This window comes from Rhinatrema bivittatum, chromosome 1, assembly GCF_901001135.1.
Source record: "Rhinatrema bivittatum chromosome 1, aRhiBiv1.1, whole genome shotgun sequence".
Taxonomy (NCBI): Eukaryota; Metazoa; Chordata; class Amphibia; order Gymnophiona; family Rhinatrematidae; genus Rhinatrema; species Rhinatrema bivittatum.
Window position 1 is genome coordinate 240,564,806 of NC_042615.1, and position 18,782 is coordinate 240,583,587.

General features: G+C 47.4%; 1 protein-coding gene across 3 annotated transcripts in view; it reads right to left on the bottom strand.

Annotated features, from left to right (window-relative positions):
* The window catches only part of KRCC1 (lysine rich coiled-coil 1), a 160,083-nt gene that overhangs the window by 46,889 nt on the left and 94,412 nt on the right, over positions 1–18,782 (bottom strand). For all 3 annotated transcript variants that reach the window (XM_029593019.1, XM_029593013.1, XM_029593028.1), the window contains 2 exons: positions 7,938–8,039; positions 7,655–7,850 (listed from right to left, as the gene is read on the bottom strand). In XM_029593019.1, the coding sequence (XP_029448879.1) occupies positions 7,655–7,850; positions 7,938–8,039 (298 nt within the window). The remainder of the gene's footprint in view (positions 1–7,654; positions 7,851–7,937; positions 8,040–18,782) is intronic.

The window sequence follows — 18,782 nt, forward strand, 5'->3', positions numbered from 1 at the left end:
GTCGCAAGTGTGCAATGGTTGTGACTCCTTCTCAAGCCTTGGCGAGCAAGATCCTGGCCCAAGAATAAAACCCAGATCTTTGGCATAGCAGTGTACAGCACTTGCCACTACATTACCAGACTGGCCCTCAAAAGGTTATTTTTCATGATTTCAAGACATTCTTCTTGCTGATTTAAAGCAGAGTTGGTTACCTGTAACAGGTGTTCTCAGAGGACAGCAGGATGTTAGTCCTCACATATGGGTTACGTCATTAGATGGAGCCCTGATGCGGGAACCTTATGTCAAAGTTTCTAGAACTTTGACAAGGAACACTGAGCATGCCCAGCATGCCCTATACCACACATCCATGCGGGGTCCCTCTTCAGTCTCGTAACATAGAATTACGATTAAAATTAAAAATAGGAGAAACCCGATTCCGCAGGTGGCGGGCAGGTTTCATGAAAACTAACATCCTGCTGTCCTCGGAGAACACCTGTTACAGGTAAGCAACTCTGCTTTCTCTGAAGACAAGAAGGATGGTAGTTGTCACATGGGTGAATCCCTAGCTACAGGCTGCTCCCCAACACAAAAGGGGATCAACAGACACCCAACCAGGCGCCAACAGGAACAACAATAACTGTGTTGTTGGTAACAGAGGGGGAGACAGCCTGAACCCAAATGAGCTCTAGGTGGGAGAGTTGGGTTCTACACATCAAACAGGTTTCCAAAGGACAGTCTGGCTGAACCTGCTGTCGCATCGGCCATCCCTAACCAGACAATAATGAGATGTGAATGTGTGGAGAGAACTCCATGTCGCAGCCTTGCAGATCTCCTCAAAGGAACTGCTCGGAAATGGTCCACTGACGCTGCTTGGCTCTGACAGAATAAGCCTTGACATGACACCCAAGATGCAGTCCTGTCTGGGCATAACAGAAGGAAATGCAATCTGCTAGCCAACTGGATAGTATCTGTTTGGCAAAGGTTATGCCCAACCTATTCTCATCAAAAGAAACAAAAAGGTGGGTGGACTGACTATGGGTTTCTGTCCACTCCAGGCCCGCTTGTGGTCCAAACTGTTCAGTGCTCATTTGCCTTGGTGCGAAAGGGGCCTGGGAAAGAATATTTGCAGGTCGATTGACTGGTTAAGATACAAATCCATCACCACTTTAGGCAGGCAATTAGGGTGCCTACATAAGACCACCCTGGCATGATAAAATTTAGTATAAGTTGGATAAGTCACTAAGGTCTAGAGTTTGCTGATTTTGTGCACTGAAATAACCACCACCAAAAATATGACCTTCCAGGTCAGATACTTCAGGTCACAGGTGCACAGTGACTGAAAAGGAGCGTTAATCAGCTGAGCTATCACCATATTGAGGTCCCAAGACACAGTGGGGGCCTTAGGGGAGCCTTCAATTGAAGCAGACCCGAATGAAACGTACAACTATAGGCTGTACAGACATGGGCGTACCATGTAAACCTTGGTGGTATGTGCCAATTGCACTAAGATGAAGTCTAATGGAACTGGTTTTTAAGCTAGCTTCTGATAAGTGTAGAAGGTAATCAAGCAGTTTTCGTGTGGGGCAGGATCTAAGGCCATCTACTCAATTCACCTCCACTTCAGTCCATAGGATTTTCTAGTGGAAGGCTTTCTAGAAGCCACAGGACCTGAGACACATCCTCTGAAAGATCAAATGACTGCAGAATTAACCTCTCAACATCCAGGATGAGTAACAGGGCCTGGAGATTGGGATGCCGCAGCCTGCCTTGGTCTTCTGTAAAGAGATCTGGGAAGGTTTCTAGACTGATCAGTCTCTGGATGGACAACTCCCACAGGAGTGGAAACCAGACCTGTCTCAGACCAATCATAGTCCCTTTGTCCTCGCGAGGCTTCAAGAGAGTCTTTGCCATTAAGGAAATTGGAGGATAAGTGTACAGAAGACCCTTGCCCCAATGATGGGCAAGGGCATCTGAGTCTGGTTTGCCATCTGACCACTACAAGGAGCAGAATCGAGGCACCTTCCTTTTGCAGGGGGACACAAACAGATCTTCATCCAGGTTCCCCTAGAGGCGGAATAACTGATTCGCTACCTCCTGGTTCAGGGATCACTCATGGGGTCTGAAGGCTTGACTCAGCCTGTCCGCTACCATGTTCTCCATCCCGGCCAGGTACATGGCCCTGAACATCATCCCAGGGGACAGGGCCCACGACCACATCTAGATCGCTTCCTGACATAGGAGGTACCTCCCTGTTTGTTGACATACCATATGGCTACCTGGTTGTCGGTGTGGATCAGAACAACTTTGGGGCCGACGCAGTACTTGTAAGTAGAAAACAGGTGCTCAATGTTAAGCGCCCATTTTCCTAACGTGCGCCCAGCCACCTCTCCTGGGTATGCGATGCAATATTTAAATGAGGGATCGTGCTTAAAAGGAAGTGCTAGGGAACAGTTTTATTTTTTTAATTTTATTTTTATTGAGGTTTCAATTTCAAATACATTGAAAACAATGTTAACAGAAAATAATTGAAATGTTAACAGAAAATAATTGAAATATAATTAACGTAACATCTTTTGCAAGAACAAATTTACATAAAATATTATAGGAATAGTTGGGAGAACCATTAATTACCAAGCGGAGTCATAGGGAAAAGGAATATCCATCATAAACAATAAGACTGAAACACCGTGTACACAAAGATAACTATATTAACCAATACCTTTTGCAGCATTATTAGGAGTGTGAGTCTAAGTATACACATAGCTGGTCTGGATCAGAAAAAATATTTCTATCGTTTTGGTATATTAAACCTACAAGGAAATCTTAAATAATATTTGGCGCCTCTAAGAAGCACCTCATTTTTCATTGATAGAAATGCTTTTCTTTTCTCCTGTATTCTTTTAGTTATGTCCGGGAAGACTCTTATTTGAGCACCGTAGAAGAGCTGTGTATGTTTTCTAAAGGACTTTCTCAATATATTATCTCTATCATTAGCATGCATAAAAGTCACAAGCAAGGTAGCTCTCAATTCAACTTTGGCTTCATATGACTTTTCCAAAAAATCTGAAAGATTGTCGAAGGCAATTATGATGAAGAAGATGGATCTTTTAGAAAACTAAATGAGAAGAAATAACCTTAGATTTTTGAACTTTCCAAAGACTAGATTTTATAAGATTTACTTGTACATCCTTTATACCCTTAATTTCAGTTTCCATTTTATTTTATTTTTCAACAACTTGAACTTTATTTTCCAAAATTTGAGTTCCCTCCATATTATGTTTAACAGCCGTTGTTAAATCATTAATCGCAGTGCTTATCTTTGTCAGAACTTTCCTAATTTCAGTTCAGCATGTTCATCGAAGGTAACACCACCTGAAACTCAGGCACCTTACCTCCTTGCTGCATAAGGGAAAGTTTTGCGTTGCGGCATCGGGCACATAGGACAGGTGGCTGTTAGTGCAGGTTGGGAAAATGGATGCTCAATACGAGCGTCCATTTTCTCCCGCTACCGGCACAATATACATGCACAAGATAAATGGCTTGAACCATGTATCTTGGGCGTTTATATTAGGTGCCCAGAATAATTTGTTTTTTACCCAAGACTTTCTTTTTTTAACCGGAATCTGCTTTCTGTCGTTCCTCCTGCTTAGTATTGCGACAATACTAATAAAAAGAATCACAGAAAGCAGGATTTTTTGTTTTTATCAATGAGCCCTTGATTGCAGCATACCTTTCGCTAGTCCTGGTATGCAATGGGCACATTGGCGGTGTGGGAAGTTTTTTGCATCGCGGGTATTAATTAATAGCCTAATCTACATGGAATTTACATGTGATCAGTGCTATTAGCTAAGCAGCAGTTTGGACATGTTATTCCCCATATTGTATCAGGGGTTATAGATGCATGTCCAAAATGTGCGGCCAATCATGTGTTAAGCCATGCACAGTATTGCATCAGCTCCTTTGTTGGACAGCCCATCTCTGAAAGCTAATAGCGCGTACCTGATCACCTGAAGCTCCAGGAAGCTGATTTGACAAGAACGTTCCTGAGCGTACCAAAGACCCTAGGTATCGAAAACCATCTAAATGACCTCCCCACCCCAGGTAGATGCATCCGTGGTTAGGACAATTTGAGTGGGGAGACCCTGAAATGAGATCCCCTTTTCCAGATTGGAAAGTACCTCCACAAGGGACAATGAGTCCTGGAGAGATGAGGTGACTCGGATGCAATCCTGGAGGCTCTGAGTGGCTTGGCACCACTGTGACCTCAGGGTCTATTGGGTCTGCACATATGTAAACGTGTGGCCGTATAGCCCAACAGCCTCAACATATGCCAGATTGACATCTGCTGAAATGGTCGCCAAGGCAATGGCCCTCTAGCAAGGCAGAAAGGCCTTGGCCTGAGCCATATCTAGCAAAGCTCCTATGAAGTTCAATTGAGGTGATGGGCTAAGATGGGACTTTGGGTAGTTGAGAACGAACCTTAGTTATTCCAATACCCGAATAGTCAAGTGCATGGACCTGACGGCCCCTGCTTGAGATGTGCTCTTGACCTGCCAATTACCCAGATATGGGAAGACATGCACTCCCAGTCTGCGGAAGTGTACCGTCACCACGGCCAGGCATTTTGTGAAGACCCGTGGGGCAGATGCGAGCCCGAACAGCAACACTCAATATTGGAAGAGCTATGTTCTCACCACAAATTGGAGATACTTCCTTTGACCGGAGAAGATCTCGATATGAGTGTATGTGTCCTTTAGGTCAAAGAAGCATAGCCAGTCCCCTTTTTGCAAAAGGGGAATCAAGGTGCCCAAGGAAACCATCTTGAACTTTTGTCTTTTTAGAAATTTGTTCAAGGTCCTTAGGTCTAGGATGGGACAGAGTCCTTCTGTTCTCTTTGTGATGAGGAAGAACCTGGAGCAGAAACCTGCCCTCTTTACCCTGGTGGTACGGGCTCGACCACTCTGCCCATTAAGAGGGAGGAGAGCTCCACTTGTAGTACCTCCTGATTTGTTACCGGACGCCAATATGGGCACGGACGGCAATTTGGTGGGACACCTAAAAGATTCAATTGGTACCCTTAGTGGACGATAGACAGAACCCACTGGTCCATGATAAACTGGGCCACTGGTTTGCAAAGAACCACAGCCTGCCCCCAACTGGAGGGTCTATAGTCCCGGGTACGGGCAACTGTTTTACGCTCCCTGTGGCCCCATCAAAATCCCATCCTCAGAGTTGACTGAGGAGCCGGCAGGGGCTTGGGTGCACTCTGCTGCCTGGGACGGCTGTGGGAGCCCTGATGGTGTTGATGGGAGCGAGGAGATGGAGGATAGTACTTTCTTTGTGAAAGAAAGAATTCCTTGGCACTGGTCTTGACAGCCTCCTGGATGAGGAGGACGGGTCCGGAGTACTGGCAGAGAGCTGTTGGAGGGTCTATGGTGGTCCCAAAGTTGAGCCACAGCATCCCTCACCCTACCTCCGAAGAGATTCTCTCTAGTACACAGCATGTCAGCAAATTATTCCTGTACCTCTGGTCGGAGATCCGAGTTCTACAGCCATGCCATTCTGCAGGCGCCGATTCCCACTGCAGAGACTGTTACAATGCCGTCTCCAAAACATCGTAGGTGACACGGACCTCGTTTTTTCCACACTCCAGGCCCTTGTGCACCAGAGACAAGAGAGTATTTTACTACTATTGAAGTTGCTATTGAGTACTGGCTCATGGAGAGCTGGTAGGCAGTGATGCGGGCAATAAGCATGGCACCTTGGAACACCTTCCTCCCAAGAGCATCCATCGTTTTGTGGTCCTTCCCTGGAATGGGTCCGAAAGCACTTGGCTCTCTTGAAAGTGGATTTGACCACCACTGACTGGTGAGGCAGCTGACACTTATCGAATCTAGCAGCCTTCTGGATGAGGTAGATGCCTTCTTACTAACGAAAGGCACTGTGAAGGATGTTCCCATATCCTCAGCAGCAACTCCTTAAGGATCTTGTGTACTGGGACCAACACGATCTCCTTAGAAAGCTCCACAAACTGGAGGATCTCAAGCATTTTGTGCCTGGCGTCCTCCTCTGTTAAAAGTTGAAACGGGTTGGCCTCTGCCATCTCCCTCACATACCTTATGAAAGTCAAGTCCTCAGGCCGGAACTTCCTTCGCTCATCTGGAGAAGGGTCTGACAGGAGACCATTAAAGCCCTCGGAGGACAACTCTATCGGATAACCCCCTCAGGGGTCATAGGGACCCTTATCCTCACTGTATGCTATAGGGGATGGGGCCCTAGATGCTCGACCTTTGACCAGAGGTGCAGGCACCGGTAGAAATGGACGGGGCACTACAGGCCTTGGCCACTCTGCCAGCCTCGGTGGAGCTTCTTTGGAGGAGGAACTGGCAACAACCATCATGGACCTCCCGCTTCCGGGGCATCACAGCAAAAGCCATGCACTGGGCATCGACGGGAACTGGTGCTGATGCTTCTTAGGCTTCCCTCAATGCTTGGCCCAGTCTTTCCTTGGTGCCAAGACTGAAAATAATGAACCTGGCATCCTTGGCCCAAAAGTGATTGACAATGGTCGGTCTCCGGCACCCTTAGTTACCGACAGTCCCTCCAACATCGATAGCGTGGTATCCATCGGTGCGGCTCCAAGTTCCATTGATGCAGATGCCACCAATGCTGATGCCTCGGATTTTCTCAACCTGAAGAGCTGATCCATCTTGTTGAGTCAAAGTTGATGTCCCTTTGGGGTCATTTGGGCGCACCTTGGATGTCATGTGATGCCCCCAGGCATAGGACACATATCTCATGAGGATCTGTAATAGACGACCTTGGACGTAATAGACAACCTTGGATGTAATAGACAACCTTGGATGTCATGTGATGCCCCCAGGCATAGGACACATATCTCATGAGGATCTGTAATAGACAAGGTCCTCGGGCACTGGGGTCTTCAACGAAAACCGGATGTGGCCATGACAGAACGAAAGAAAAGGGGCTGTAGACATTAAACAATGGCAGCGGCTGTCAATGGCTGGCAGGCACTGGGGCACCACTGCTGTGGGGGGAATTGACTGCGAAAGGAAACTTACCAGAAATGCCAAAAAACCCCGACTAGGACACTACGGGGAGGCACAGAGAGGAACCCAGCGATGGAACGATACCAAAAATCTCAATGAAAAAAATTTTGCACTAGGCCAGAAATAGTCAAAGATAGCTTAATTGGACTGTGAAACTTATAGCTTCACGGAAAAGAGACCAAAGAGAGACCCTGCGTGGATGCATGGTATAGGACATGCTCAGTGTGCCTAGTCAATGTTCTAGAAACTTTGACAGATTTTTCGCATTGGTGCTACATCTGATAACATTACCCGTGTGTGAGAATTACCATCCTGCTTGTCCTCGGAGAACCAGTTATACTCTAACTCATCCCCTCTAACCAACCTGCCACTAAACTCATCAAAAAACACCACTAAACAAGACTGGGGGTAGAAGTACCATTGAGAAGATATAGAAAACTAAGTATTTTAGCATTGCATAATCCATGCGTATCATTTCAACCTACTCAATTTTTTGGATCTTAAAATAAAGCAAACAGGAAAAGAAATGAGTGAACATAGAAAAGGCAGCATAACACGGCATGGTTCAGACAGGTTTTATATTACACATATAATTTAATCCTCACCATTTTCCAACTGAGTTGTTTGTGGGAAGAACTGACTGCTCAGTGGGCTCAGCAGGACCTGATCCCCTGTCAGCTGTCTCAGCTTTTTGGCATGGACCTTTCCCACGTAGTGCGACTGTGCAACAATGGCAGAAGTGAAAACCATATTGCAGAGACTGCAAAATTTATTTTTGTCAACCACGCTACTTCCGTCAACCTAAAATCAAGCATGATCCCAATTAGAACAGCTTAATACTTAAAGGGATTATTTGACATTGTAACTCTCAAGTAGAAAAAAACTCACATGAAAATTTACATGATCAATTTTTGGTTTCTTAATAATTGCCTCCTCTTGCTCTTGGTGCATTTGAAAGTAAAGCCGAACTTTCTGGGCATGCTTTTTACCCTAGGAAAAAAAAATTAAAAAGGTTCACAGATTAAGTAATGCTTAAAGCAGACAGGGCTAACTATGATTTAACAGAGACACTTCATGCTGTGATAGAGAAGACAAGTTTATGCAGTTTTGACATATTCAACTAATCTTTTGAAAAGTGTTAATAGTTCACTTTTGATGGACATGCTCTCTTCCAGTTCTCTAACAGGTTTTTTTTGTGTGTGCGCAGATGATGAAATATGGGAGGAGACATACAAATACGCGGTGTGAGGTGAGCACCTGTATCTGTAGTATAGTGTGCAAAGAACAGAATGATTCAAGGCCTCAGATTTCCAACTGCTTCTACCATGGCTAGATTTTCCTCTGTCTTGAGTCTCAATTATTGATGGGTTTGTAAACCATGGTTGCACCATCTATACTCCTATTCAGTGAGCTATATTAATATGAGAGGGGGACTTTGGTTCCTTCCATTTTTTGTTAGGCTACAAATAAACACATGAAACAGAGAAGGCTAGAGCAATAAAATGCTGCTCACATTCAGATTCCCAAATCTTACTCATAGACCTGGTATAACCCCTTAATTACTATCGGGCCGATACAGTAAAGCGTGGCCGCGGTTGCCCAATTTTTAACCCGCTTTGGATGCATATTTTGGACGCGTAAGGCGGACCTGCAATTCAGTATCGGCTTTTACGCGTCCTTACCGCTTTCCAAAATGGACGCGTATCCATTTCCACCCGCCGCATATATATGATATGTTAATGATCAATTTAGCTATTCTCTGCGATACAGTAACGTGCGCCCAGATTTTCGCCTTTTTAACCAGCTTATTTACCACTTCTTTAACTTGAATATTTACCGCCTACCCTGACCCTGGCGTTAGTGTGGGGTTCGGTCAGCTTCAGACCGGACAGCGTCAAGGACAATATGCATATATTGGCTCTGGTGATCTTTTTCATTCGGTTGGACGTCCGGCTGCCTTGAGCATCCGGCCGGGCGCTCAAGGCAGCGGCCATGGACGTTGGAAGGCAGCGGGGTCTCCGATCTTGGACGCCCGGGCGGGAACGTCCATGAACAGAAGCCCCAACCTTGGACGTCCGGACGGGTGCTCAAGGCAGCGGGATCTCCGATCTTGGATGCCCGGGCTGGAACGTCCATGAACGGAAGCCCTGACCTTGGACGTCCAGACGGGCACTCAAGGCATCGGGGTCTCCGACCTTGGACGTCCGGACGGGCGCTCAAGGCAGCATACATGGACGTTGGAAGGCAGTGTTCCTCTCTTTCCGGGCGTCCATGCTCGGAGGCCCTGACCTTCACAGATCCCTGGACGTCCTTGCATGTCCTTAAGCGCCCGGATGTGGAAGGCTGGGGGTGGCCTCCGAACAAGGACGTACGGATGCTCAGGGCAGCGGTCCCAGTGTCCATGCAGGGTCTGTAGAAAAGAACCATCCACTTACCTGGTGGAATGACATTTGAAATGACAGGTATGGCGCCAGCGCACCCTGGATACTCTCTCCGCTCTATACAGTAAAATGCATTGCAAACGCCAACTGCTTCACAGAGGCGCTTTGGACGCTCGTTTGCCGCTGCTTGGATTTGCGTCTAATTTGAATACTGAATCGAGCGGCTTGTGAACTAAAATGTGCACGCGGCAAACGAGCGGGCGCCCGGCACTGCCGCACTTTGTCTTACACGTCCTTACTATATCGGCCTGTATGTTGGTGCACAATATCCATTTAATTAATGTGCAACATAAAATACTTTTAGTTTAAGTATGAGAATTCATTTGCTCATCTACTGAAAGTGGTAGAGAACCAGAGAGGAAGAATTTGAACTGAGGAGACTGGATAGGCCAAATTTATCTTTATCTACCCCTTCATTCTCTCTGCTACCCCTTCTGTGTATGCTACCCCATCAGACCCTGTCTGCTTTTTACACCGGGCAAAAGGACTACCTCAACAAAATGGAAAATGTTTTGCCCACAATCAGCCTTGCTGCTGACAGTATTCAAAATTACTATACAACATTATACATTCTCTGAGAATATCTTTAAAACATAATTTTAAAAAATGATATAAAAATGGTAGTATTTCCAAGTTTCTCTAGATTGAACTGTTTTCTGATTAGCTGTATGATTGGTTATATTTTATAGATCTTCTCTGCCAAAAGGGAATATAGTACAGAGACCTACATAACAGGTCTATAGCAACAAAGAGTATATGCTGAATTCTATTTTATATATAGATGTTCACCTGCTTATGAATATTTAAATTTTTAATATGCAATTGGCACAATTCCCTGACAGTTAGAAATGTTTTCTTTAATAAAAGGTATGATGAAACATCCTGTATATACTAACATCCAGCATCCTGAATGTAATGCTTTGGCTAGTTTTTTTTAGAATAAAATACAGAGCTTGGTAGCACAACTGGCTTCTAAGACAGTAATTCAAGAAGTTGTTGAACCCCTGCCTGAGCCTGTTGTTAAATGGGAGAATTTTAATTTATTAACAGCTACTGGTTTACATGATATGGTATCCAGGTCTGTATAAAGATAAGTTCTTTAGATCCTTGTCCTTTTCTTATAACAATAAAATTGCAATCTTTGAAAATAAATTAATTCATGTTCTTAATTTATCCCTGATGAGAGTTAATGACTTCCCCAGAAGAATTATTAGTAGGGGAATGGTGAATAAAACACAAAATATCATAATGCCTCTGTATCGCTCCATGGTGAGACCGCACCTTGAATACTGTGTATAATTCTGGTCGCCGCATCTCAAAAAAGATATAGTTGCGATGGAGAAGAAACAGAGAAGGGCGACATCATCTGATGGAGCCCGGCACGGAAAACTTTTGTCCATGCAAGGTCCACCTTCAGTGTCATAATATTGAAAAAAATACGAGCAAAAAAGTAAAACAACAAACTGAAGGTGAACCCAATGTCGTGGGGAGGCGGGGGGGATTCCTGAGGACTAATATCCTGCTGTCCTAGTAGAACACCTGTTACAGGTAAGCAACTGTACTTTCTCCTAGGACAAGCAGGATGGTAGTCCTTACATGTGGGTGAGTACAAAGCTCCAGAGAGCCCCACGCAATCAGAGACCCCAACAGCGCCGAACAAGGTGCCAACGGGCACAACACAACTGTGGCACTGTAGGTAAATGGGGGACTGTCTGGTTCCCAAAAGGAGCATGAGCAGAGTTGGGTTCAAGTATGGAACAGATTGCACAGGACAGATTGACCAAAAGCACAGTGGGCTGCAAACGTGTGACGAGAACTCCAAGTTGCGGCTTGGCAAATTTCAATGATGGGGACCGCCTTTACTCTGCCTTTAAGCTGAAGGCCTGTCTGCGTGTAGCAGAAGGCAATGCAATCAGCCAGCCAATTGGACAAGGTCTGCTTACCCATCGCCACCCCCAGCCTGTTGGAGTCAAAGGACACGAAGAGCTGAGTGGACTGCCTGTGGCTTGCTGTGTGATTCAGGTAGAATGCCAAAGCCCTTTTACAGTCCAGGGTATGAAGCTCCCGTTCCCCTGGGTGGGAATGAGGCCTCAGAAAAAAAGGTGGGCAAAACGATGGACAGCTTGAGATGGAAATCAGTCAAGATCTTGGGCAGAAACTCAGGATGCGTATGCAAGACCACACAATCGTGGAAGAACTTCGTGTACGGTGCGAATGTAACCAGAGCCTGAAGCTCACTGACTCTACGAGCTGAAGTGATTGCCATCAGGAAAATGACTTTCCAGGTGAGGAACTTCAGGTCGCAGGACTGCAGCGGCTCGAAAGGAGGCTGCATGAGTCTTGCCAGGACAAGGTTGAGGTCCCAGGACACAACCGGAAGCCAAAGAGGGGGCTTCAGCTGGAGGAGACCCCATATGAAATGGTCCACTAAAGGTTGGACCGAAACGGGCGTGCCAGTGACACCTCGATGATACGCGCTGATTGCACTGAGGTGCACCCTGACGGAACTGGTCTAGAGCCCAGACTCGAACAGGTGCCCAGGTAGTCCAACAGCTGGGGGAGGGGGCATGAGAAAGGGTCTCTAGACCATGACCCCCACACCAAATGGAAAAACGTTTCCACTTCGAGTTGTAGGACTTCCTGGTCGAAGATTTCCGGGACTCCACCAGGACCCGGGAAACAGTCCGAGAGCTGCAATGGCTGGAGGTCTATGCGCTCAACATCCAAGCCATGAAAGCCAGTGCCCAGAGGCGCAGGGTACTCTGATTCTGCGATATAAGGTCGGGCGCAATCCCCAGTCGGATGGGCACTTGCACCAAAAGGTCCTGCAGAAGTGGGAACCAAGCCTGCCAAGGCCAAGAGGGTGCCATGAGTATCATGGTCCCCTTGTCCTGCTGAAGTTTCAAGAGTTTTCAAGAGGAGCGGTAGAGGGGGGTATGCATAGAGGAGGCCCTACCCCCAGTGAAGGGAGAAGGCATTGCAGGCCGGATGGTTGTTTCCCAGTACTAGGGAGCAGAACCTGCTCACCTTGCGATTGAGAGGGGAGGCGAAGAGGTCCACATCCGGCGATCTTCATCGGCAGAACAGATTGGCCACCACTCGTGTGATTGGAAGGACCGGTTGAGGTGGTCCGCAAATGCGTTGAGGTGACCTGGCAAGTAGGTTGCCCACAGATACATCCCTCAAGTGAGGGCCCAGTCCCAGACCTGCACTGCTTCTTGGCAGAGGAGAAATGAGCCTGTGCCGCCTTGTTTGTTGATATACCACATTGCGACCTGGTTGACTGTCCAGATCAGAACTTCCATGGACGACAACTGATCTCTGAGTGCCCACAGGGCATAGCGCATCACCCGAAACTCCAGAAAGTTTATCTGACAATGGGCTTTGGCGGCAGTCCAGAGGCCTTGCATGCACAGGCCATTCGTGTGGGCCCCCCATCCTTAGTGAGAGTCACCTGGGGCAGAGCGGGCTGGAAGGGGAGTCCTCAGTCCAGGATGGGGAGGTCCTTCCACCAGGCTAGAGAGAGTCTCAGAGGGTCCGTAACAGTGACCAAAGCCTCAAAATCCTGAGACGCTTGCCGCCACTGGGAGCGCAAGGTCCACTGGGGACTCCGCAAGCGGAGGCGGGCCAATGGTGTTACATGGACGGAGACTGCCATATTTCCCAGTAGGCAGAGCAGAAGGCGGGCTGGCACCCTTTGGCTGTTGCGGATTAGGGTAGCCAGTGAGGTAAAGGTGATTGCCGGGTCCTGGGGCAGGAAAGCTTTCACCTGTGCTGTGTCCAGCCTGGCCCCGATGAAGTCTAGCTATGGGGACGGACAGAGGTGTGACTTGGGGAAGTTTATGACGAACCCCACCATCTGCAGAGTCTGTACCATCAAAGCAGGGGCTTGCAACGCTCCGGAGCGAGAATTGCTCCTGACCAGCCAGTCGAAAGCCGCCATTCCTCTTCGGAATGAGGAAATACCTTGAATACAACCCTTGGCTCTGATGAGAGCGAGGTACGGTTCCACCGCGCCCGCTGCAAGGATGGCGGAGAGTTCAGTTTGAAGGATAACCAAATGGGCCCCACGATGGACATGGGAAAGAGGTCTCTGGGAGCCTGCTGAAATGCAGATGGTACCCCTGGCAAACGATGGAGAGGACCCAGCGGTCCGATGTTATCTTTTCCCAGTGACAGGCAAAGCTGAGGAACCTGCCGCCGACTGGGGGATCTGGCACCGGGGGTATGGCCAGCTGACTTATGCTCCCTCGCCACCAACCAAAAGCCCGTGGTTGAGGCCTTGGCATCCGCTGTTGGCGGGGATGACCCCTGGACCTGGTGCGAGGCGGGTGAGTCCGGGCGGCTGGTGGATATTTCCACTGCCGATAAAAGAGCTTTCAAGAGCCCTTTCTGGAGGATTTCCTGGTTGAGGAAGGCCCTTCCGAGGCATTAGCAGATAGCTGCTGACGCATATCATGGTGGTCCTTAAGTTGAGCCACTGCATCCCAGAATAAGTTCCTGCAAATTTTGTTTAAATGTAAACCGATGTGATATGTAAAATCGAACACCGATATATAAAAGTAAATAAATAAATAAATAAATTTGTCCTCAAACAGGTTCTCATCTGTACACAGGAGGTCGGCAAGCCTATAATGGACCTCCGATCGGAGGTCAGAGGCCCGGAACCAAGCCATTTTCCTGGCGCTGATGCCCATGGCGGCCAAACGGACAGCCAGTTCAAATACATCATAGGTGGAATGCACCTTATGTTTACCCGCCTCCAGACCCAGTGAATCAATAGCAGAATGGGCTTCCTGTTTTTGCTGGGGAAGACCCTCTGTGAAATCTTGGACTCATTTTCAGAGATTGCGGTTATACTGGGTCATATACAGTTGGTAGGTGGCGATGCGGGCAACCAGCATGGCGCCTTGAAAGATTTTTCTGTCCAGGGCATCTAGCTCCCTATGCTTACGCCCCGGAGGAGCGGAGGCATGGGTACGGGAACACCGGGTCTTTTTTAAGGCTGACTCCAATACCACTGACTGGTGGGGGACCTGTCTCCAATCAAACCCGACGGCCTGTTGCATCAAATACGTGGCATTGGCCTTTCTGTTAACGGGAAAGACCGAAATGGGATGTGTCCACATGCGGAGGGGGAGTTCTTTGAAAATCTCGTGGATCAGTACTGTCACGATTTCCTTAGGAGTGTCAATGAACTGGAGAACTTCCAGCATCTTATGACATGCATCTTCCTCTGTAAGGAGTTGAAACGGGATGGCTTCGCCCATGTCCTGGACAAACCCCGCAAAGGACAAGTCCTCGGGTGGCGATGGGCGCCGCTCCTCTGGAGGGCAGGGCTCCGAAACGGGGACATCAGAATAGTCCAAGGACAAGTCTGTGGACTCATCACCCCAGGGGTCATAGGGCCCTTCCTCCTCACTGGGAACGGCAGGTGGTGGGCGAGGTCCGTGAGGGGCACCAGCCCTGGGCTCCGAAGGCTTCGAGGGCACCAGCAGCATCCCCTGGCGTGGAGGGAATCACTGGCCACGGCAAGCCGGAGAGATCCGGCACAGGCTCGGGAAACCGTGGGTGAGGGAACACGGTACTGGACATATCTTCTTCCTCGGAGGATCCGAGAATCGGTACTGCTCCGGTGGAGGGCATTGGTGGCCGATGGGGCATCAAGGGCCCTTTGGACACCGGTTGCATCGGTAGGGCACCCAGAAGGATGCCCAGATGCTCCAGCAGTGGTGCCAACATCGATGGCAGAGGCATGCGCACCGTTATGGGGGCTGGTGGCACCAGCAGTTCTATGTTTTGCAACACTTTGAGCACCACAGATTGCACCCTGCATTCCAACTCCTCCTGGAAGTCCTGGGTAGCCAAGACTGATGGAGGGGGACAAGGCATCATCAGCTCTTCCTCGGGTCTCCGATTTGGCACAGTGCCTTGCACCAGTATCAGTGGGGAACACCTCGGGGTACCGGGTACACCGGAGGATGGGCCCTCCGATGGCCGGTGCCGCTTCGATGGTGGCTTGGCAGCCACCGATGCCACTCTGGAACCAGAATGGTGACCAGAGTGGATGCTTGTGGGATTGTTTCCGGTGCTTGGCCCAGTCTTTCCCCGGCGCCGAGGAAGCTGATGATCCCAAGGATTGGGACATTGGGGAGATCAAAGTTCTGTGCTGGGCTCCATCCGATGATGTCATCCATGAGTGAGGACCTGTTACAGGTAAGCAACTCTGCTTTCTCCTTTTTCCTGCTATCTGTTTAGTAAAGAGTTTAATTTTGAACAGCAGTTCAGAGTGGAGTGTGTTTTTGTGTGACTGGACTGGTGAGTGGGGAAAATTATTTTGAAATATAAAATATACATAGTATTGATGTAAATATATGTAATAAAAGATAAAAGCAAGTTTGCTTACCGTAAACGGCGTTTCTGTAGATAGCAGGATGAATTAGCCATGCTGTCATGGGATCTGTCAATCAGGTCCGAGAGGCGGAGCTTTACCAAGCAGAGGTTAGGTTTTAGTCTCTGCGGCTGCGCATGTGTTCCCGCGCAGGAAAGTAACAGATTCTCCTCAGTCTGTGATAAAACTGTAGTTGGTGTGAAGAGTCGGTGACTGACAGGGAGGAGGGTGGGTCAGCATGGCTAATTCATCCTGCTATCTACGGAAACGCCGTTTACGGTAAGCAAACTTGCTTTTTCCTGTTGATAGCAGGGCTGAATTAGCCATGCTGTCATGGGAGTCCCAAGCTCCCGATCACGTTATTTGTTAATTATAGCTGGATGTGATCTGAAGAAATGTGGAAGTCACCATGGATTAGAGGATAGAGATTGCAGGATTGCTTGCCCTATCTTCGCATCCATGGTTGCTTGTTGATCAAGGCAGTAATGTGATGTGAAGGTATGGAGTGATGACCATGTAGCTGCCTTACAAATGTCTATGGGTTGCATGTTTCGAAGGTGTACCCATGAAATCGCTAGTGCTCTGACTTGGTGAGCTCTGGGAATAGAAGACAGATGTAACTTCTGTTTGTCATAGCAAAATTGTATGCATTGTACTATCCAGCTAGAAATGGTACGTTTTGATACTGGAAGTCCAGGTGCTTTTAGATCGAACTATACAAATAGTTGAGAGGTTCGGGAAACCGATTTTGCTCTTTCTTTATAGTAAGCTAGCGCTCTTTTACAATCCAGCGTATGGAGTAACTTTTCCCTATCATTGGAGTGAGAAAAAGATAGGTAGTTCTATGCTTTGATTGAGATGGAACTGCGAAACTACCTTTGGTAGAAAGGATGGGTGAGTTCTGAGAACCACTTTTTGGTGGTAGAATTGCAAGTACGGTGAATAATGGACTAATGCTTGTAACTCGCTGACTCGGCTTGCAGATGTTACTGCTATGAGAAACACTACTTTCCAAGTAAGGTACTTAATATGTGATGAGTCCATTGGTTTGAAAGGGAAAAGCATGAGTTGTTCTAGAACTATGTTGATATTCCATGGAACTGGAGGTTTTGAAACTGGAGGTCGAAGATGAGTTAATCCTTTAATGAAACGAGATAGTAAAGGGTGATTGCATATCGGAGTATTATTAATCGGTCTATGATATGCGCCTATGGCACTAAGATGAACTCTAATGGAGGATGTAGCTAGTCCAGATCATACAGAGTCTGAAGATAATCCATGAGTTTCTCCGGTGGACAGTCCATTGGTGATAGTTCATTGGATATGCACCAAGTTGAGTATCGTTTCCATTTGTAGTTGCAATTCCTTCTTGTTGAGAGTTTCCTGGATGCTAACAAAATGATTTGTGTGGAAGCAGAAACTCCCTGTTCTGTTAAAAGGAGCTGTTCAACCTCCACGCTGTCAAGTGGAGAGATGCGTGCAACGGGTGTAAAAGTGTCCCTTGATCCTGTAGTAGGAGATCTGGACGATTCGGTAGCCATATTGGTTCTTCCCGAGATAGTCGTAGAAGGAAACTGTACCATGGTTGCCTTGGCCAAGCTTTGTCTGCTATGCACTTTTGAATTGTCCTTGTTATTAGTGGTATGGGAGGAAAGGCATACAGGAGGCCTGTTGTCCATGGAATGAGGAAGGCATCCTGAACTATTCTGAATTGGCTTGGTCTGATTGAGCAGAATTTGGGGACTTGAGTATTGATCTCCGTTGCAAAGAGATCTATCGAAGGTGTTCCCCATTGCATAAAGATGTTTTGGGTTATGTCCGTATTGAGTGACCATTCGTGAGGATGAAAAATTCGACTTAACCTGTCTGCTCTTGTGTTCGCTACTCCCGGAAGGTAAGTCGCTTGCAAATGTATGCGATGTTGATGAGCGTGTTCGAAGATGATCAATGTTTCTTTGCACAGGTACCATGAACCCGACCCTCCTTGTTTGTTGATGTAAAACATTGCTACTTGATTGTCCGTGTAGATCATGACCCTGCGGCCCCTTAGGTGGGTTTGAAACACTTTTAGTGCATTTCGAATCACTCTGAGTTTCAATAAATTTATCTGCAGGGTTTGCTTTGTTACTGACCATAACCCTTGCGTTTCATACATCTCGAGATGCGCTCCCCAACCCTTGCGAGAGGGTTAGGACTGCATTGTGAGGGGGAGGACTGAATAGTGCTCCCTTGGAGAGGGTGGAGTGTAAGAGCCACGATGTTATGTCCTTTTTCATTTCTGCTGTTAACACTATTCTCTGTGTTAACGGTTGTGTGTGTTGTTTCCATTGTCGTTTTAGTCCCCACTGTAGAATTTTCATGTGAAGTCTGGTATTGGGAGCTGTAAAACTGGCTGCCGCCATATGACCCAAGACTAATAGAACCTGTCTCGCTGAGGGTCTTTGAGTGTTGTTCAAGAGTGAAAGAAGTTGACGTATTTGTGACATTCGATCCGGTGGGAGATATGCTCTGCTCCGAGTGGTATCCAGGCATGCTCCTATAAACTGTAGCTTCTGTGTTGGTTGTAGATAGGATTTCTGAAAATTGATCACTAGTCCTAATGCTTGCAAGCACTGTATTACTCTTTGAAGATGAGTGATCAACATATCCTGAGTCTAGGCTATTATTAGCCAGTCGTCTAGATATGGCAGGATTGCCATACCTTGTTGTCTGAGATGAGTCACCACCACTACCATGCATTTGGTGAACACCCTGGGTGCAGCTGATAATCGAAAGGGGAATACTTTGTACTGGTAGTGTTGATGTTTGTAGCGAAAACATAGGTAATGCCAAGAGGATGGATGGATTGGTATGTGGGTGTATGCATCCTTCAGGTTGATGGAGCACATCCAGTCATTGGGT